Genomic DNA, 4,802 nt, shown 5'->3' on the forward strand with positions numbered 1-4,802 from the left:
AAATCTTAAAAAAAAAAAAAAAAAAAACAACAGTGAATTGTAGTTTGTTGGTGTCTGTTTTGGAGAGTAGTGACCTTGATATGTGTTCTCTGTGTCCTTTGGTAATTTTGTCAAGTTGACAAAAAAACTTACCAGCTCAACCACCAAAAAAGAAAGAAAATTAAAAACATAATTAACAGCAAGAATCGGTTCTGAGAAATGTAATGTTAAATTATCTCACTGATATCAGCAGGCGGGCAGGCAGGCCTGCACAAACCAAGGTGGCCAATGTCACTGGGCAGTACAACCCTGTGAGAATGCCCTCCTATATTCAGTGCATCCTTGATTGTAATGTCAATATTTGTTCATGACCATACATGTTTGGGCACTCGTGCAAGTATGTCTCTTCAATCTATGGGAAGTCAGTGTCTGTGCACACGGAAATTTCCTTAGGTTACCACCACACCATTCTCAAAAGAAAACCTATTTACACATTTTCCTCAACTGTTTATACAAAGCGAGTTGCCGGATACTTTATAGTGGGTCCCAGGACAGCTTATCAACCATGGTGGTCGAGGAGACTAAGCTAAGCTGTGCCAGCCCTGCGGGTGACTGTGGAAGGAGAGCTCCGTTAGGTTTGGCTGTTTAGCTAGATGTCACCTTTTTACTGTTTTCTTACTCCTAAGGTCGGGTCCTCAGTCTCTGCTGGCACCCTGCTGGTACCCACGCTGCAGCTGGCTCCTTAGACTACGTTAGCGTGTTTGACGTCAAATCAGGTGATTGTCTCTCTATTTAGTAAATTTGGGGTGTGGGTTTTGTCAGGTTTACTTTTCTCAGTTTCTGAATCTTGACTTAGCCTAACTCTTCACTAAACTCTCCACCAGTCCATCACAAATCTCACCCCTTGTTTTCTGTGTGTTTGTTCTGTGTGTGTGTTTGTGTGCCTGTCTCTGCATTTCTGTTATGTGTGCGTGTATGCCTCTGTAAGTGCTGACCAGGGGGGCTGTGAGACCTCCTTATTGCTTATGTTCCCTGATCTTTTTGCTGCACAGTCTTTTGCTGAACCTGGAGATAGAGTTCACTTTTTGTTTTTAATATAACCTGGAGCAAGAAACTAGTCCTGATGATCTTCCCGTCTCCAGTCCCTCTGTGCTGAGGTTATAGGCGTCCAGGGGACCGTGCCCGGCTTTTACACATGTCCTAGAATCCAGGCTTCCTTCTCTGTCTCTGTCTGTCTCTCTCTCTGTCTCTGTCTCTCTCTCTCTTTCCTTGCATAGTAAGCCCTCATAACTACTGAGCCATCCCTAGCCTCCTATTGGTGGGTTTGATTACCACTGCTGCTTTTGGGGGAGCCTCCACTCTTCAGTGGGGGCTGGCCACATTCTTTATAAGGAGACAAGAAAGTAGCTTTTTTACTCTGATGACTTTTTTTTCTGTTGTTGGCCTGGAAAATTGGGCTATTAGACACCTTTAGTGAGAGCTTGCCTCTCTAACTTGTTAGATTAGCATATTTGTACATGCAAGATACAGAGACAAAATGGGTCGGACGTGTCTTGTTGTTTTTTCTTTCTCCTCAGTGCCTGACCTGTGTGATTATTTGTCCTTATTACACACACATGCCTACAACCTAAGAACTCCTTACGGCTTTTTTAAAAAGTAGGAATCCCCCTGTCCCTTCTCCCACTCCTCGAAGTGAGCCACTGCGGCTGTCCGCTGATTCTTTTGGGTTTACCTCTGCTATACATGACATGGTTATAATTCTGAATTGTGGTTTTTAATTTCTGTACATTGACTTCAACACCTGAGTCTTCCCTTTGTACCTTGTGTCATAAGTCTCCGAGCACACGGTCTCCTGGTCCTTCCCATATGCTCCTTTGTAACTGGGTTCCAGTCAGTAGTCAGCTGTTTCCATCATGGCCCCACGTTCACCACTCACAAAGGAGGTTACTTTCCTTCCTGTCTGCTTCCTGTTTCATTTTCTTCCTCTCCCTGCGTTCTTCTACTTGACTCTTGAAATCTTTCAGCTCTATAAGCTGATAAAAAACACATGAGTATTTTGGTGGTTTTGTTTTTCCTGCCATTTCTATGTCCTTAAAAATAAGTTTCTTTGTTTTGACTTCCGGTCTAGCTTAGCTGCTTGGGACATGCTGCACACACAAGGGTGGGGTTGGAAGACTGGTGTTTCGGTCTTTCTGGGGTCCCTTTTGCTTCTGTGTTTAGGATTCCCTCTTTGCCTGTTAAGAAGTCTAATGCCATTCTAATTATTGTGTGGGACAGAGAGTTAAGCTTCTGGTTGGTCCCTAGGCCCCTTGAACCTTTCCCGCTTTCCTTTTCCTGTGTGGACAGTTTCGCTGTTGGAAAGCCAGCCCAGGCCCCCACGTGCAGTAGGTGAGCCTCTGCCCCCAGCCCTTGTTTTACCCTGAAGTCATCACACTTGCTGATGTCTGAGTGTATCCTGGGTTTGGCTTTGGTTAGTTGGCTTTTCTCTTGTGCCAGTCAGCTGTGCTCTGAAGATGAGTTCCCCCTTGCCTTGCTGGTGTTTTGTTACTTCAGTGCTGACTTTCTGTCTTCTGACTTTCTCGGCCTCTCTTACTCTTTCATCTTTCCTGACTTCACTGCTTGCTAAGATAAGTTTGTTGTTTTTCTATCTTAGTCTTTGTAGTGGGATTTTCACTTAGCCACCTCCAAAGGTCTTTCAGCTGCTGGAGACTGAACCTGGGCCTTCGCTAAGCTGTGTTCTGGAACTAAGCCTCTGAGGCTGATCTTTCTTTTTTAAGAGCTGTAGTTTGGTTTTTGATTGTGTATGCTCATGAAGCAATCTGCTAGGACTATAGTTATAGGTGGTGCTGGGAACCAAACTCCAGGCTTCTGCAAGAACAGCAAGCACTGAACAACTGCGCTGTCTCTCCAGCCCCTACTGTTAGTGATATCCGGCAAGTGTTCTGCGCCCTTCCTGTCCTTCTGTTGATTTGCTTGTTGTTTCTATTAGTCTCCTTGGCTTTTCTCATAGAGGAGACTTTCTTCCCATGCCATGTGTGCTGTTTGCGCCTGTCACCATAGTGGGGCTCTTGAGTATGGCCTTCCCTTCAGAGAGGTATCTTGGTGGCCTATCTGGGACTTGTGAAGTCATAAGCTTATACTTTTTTTTTTTTCCTTGAGTGACTTGAAATCAATCAGTTGGTTTTTTTTGGGGGGCCGGTGGGGGGTCCTAGAGATCAGCCCAACCCTGAGCGTTCCATGTTCCACCACTGAGCTGCACTCTCAGACTCCCCCATTCTGTCCCTGTGAGTCCTGTAAGTACAGGCCCAGCTGTCAGTGCTCTGAGGAGGAGAAATCTGGTGTTTTCAGCATTCAGTTAGCAGTTTCATTGGACCCTGTTTTCCTTCCAAACACCTCTGTCCTAGCCTCAGTTCTCAAAGCTTTTTATATAAGAAAGCCTTCTCTGGAGATAGAGTTTAGTTAATATCCGGCAGCTTACTCAGGAGATTGGTACCTCGAGGTCCAGCAGCCTCTAGATGACCTTTTGACCAGTCCCTCCTTGCAGGCCCCTCATCCCTCTCGTCAAGAACAGGGTCCCCAGCTCCTGAGGGTATCAAGAATAATAAGCCAAATGGCTTCTTGGCTTTCCTTAAGGTTAACCTGCATCTTGGTTTCAAGGTCCTACTTTGTTGCCACCCTGAGTCTTTAACACTGTCTTCTTTTCTCCCTTTCCTATAAACAGAGTGTGGGGAGAGTTCAGGGTGTGATGTGTGCATGCAGTGTGCCAGCTTTTAAGTGAACAAGGATCCTTCCATGCCAGTGCCCCAGAAGGAATGCCAGTTCTTTTGCTCTCTCTTTCTCCCTCCCTCTTTTCCTCCCTCCCTCGAACTTCACCCCTTCCTTTTCAGGATCCCATTTTGGAATTTTAAAACAGTTCGACCCAGCTGCCATTTTACTCCCTGTGTTCAGGCATCTAACTCCATGTATGCTTGCCTGTGCAGTTTTGAAAAACTAAAACTAAACGTGTGCCTTTCTTATTTTTCAGGGAGCATAATTCGTAAGATGGTTTTAGACAGGCAACACCTGGGGGTCACTAAGTCCAGGTGCATAGTGTGGGGAGTCGCCTTCCTGTCCGACGGCACCGTCATAAGTGTGGACTCTGTTGGAAAGGTGCAGCTGTGGGACTCCGCTACTGGGACACTCATTAAGAGCCACCTCGTCTCAAATGCTGATGTGCAGTCTATTGCTGTTGCTGATGTGAGTATGGTCGCAGCCCAGGTCCTCCTGCCTCAGCCTCTGAGTAGCTAGGATTTAGGCTTGTGTGACAAGCCTATCTTCCAAGTCAGCCTTAGGGTCTCTTCTTTCCCATACAATGCTTATGTGACTTAGAAGGATTCAGTTTTTTATCAATTGTTCATTTAAAGCTATTTTTACATGTTTCTTCTCATACGAAGCATAGTTTGTATATAGTTACATGTCACCTAATGGCAGGAAGGATCACATTCTGAGAAGCCCGTCTTGTGATTTCAACATTGTATGAGCGTCATAGAGTGTATTTAGGCAGACAGATAGTAGGGGAAGCTACTGTGTTGCGCACCTAATGTACCAATTGTGTGTGCTCTTCTTTTACACAACTAGCAACAGAGAAATTTAAATCCTTCTAAACTGTGTAAGCAGTGACATCATAGAAATCCATACCGTGGGCTGGTGAGATGGCTCAGTGGGTAAGAGCACCCGACTGCTCTTCCAAAGGTCAGGAGTTCAAATCCCAGCAACCACATGGTGGCTCACAACCATCCGTAACAAGATCTGACTCCCTCTTCTGGAGTGTCTGAAGACAGCTA

At 45.5% G+C, this 4,802-nt stretch overlaps 1 protein-coding gene across 2 annotated transcripts in view; it reads left to right on the forward strand.

The window, feature by feature from the left end:
• Utp4 (UTP4 small subunit processome component) overlaps positions 1 to 4,802 on the forward strand; it is a 29,954-nt gene that overhangs the window by 6,888 nt on the left and 18,264 nt on the right. For both annotated transcript variants that reach the window (XM_021169609.2, XM_029480922.1), the window contains exons 5-6: positions 666 to 755; positions 4,004 to 4,215. In XM_021169609.2, the coding sequence (XP_021025268.1) occupies positions 666 to 755; positions 4,004 to 4,215 (302 nt within the window). The remainder of the gene's footprint in view (positions 1 to 665; positions 756 to 4,003; positions 4,216 to 4,802) is intronic.

Source organism: Mus caroli, chromosome 8 (assembly GCF_900094665.2).
Source record: "Mus caroli chromosome 8, CAROLI_EIJ_v1.1, whole genome shotgun sequence".
Lineage (NCBI taxonomy): Eukaryota > Metazoa > Chordata > Mammalia > Rodentia > Muridae > Mus > Mus caroli.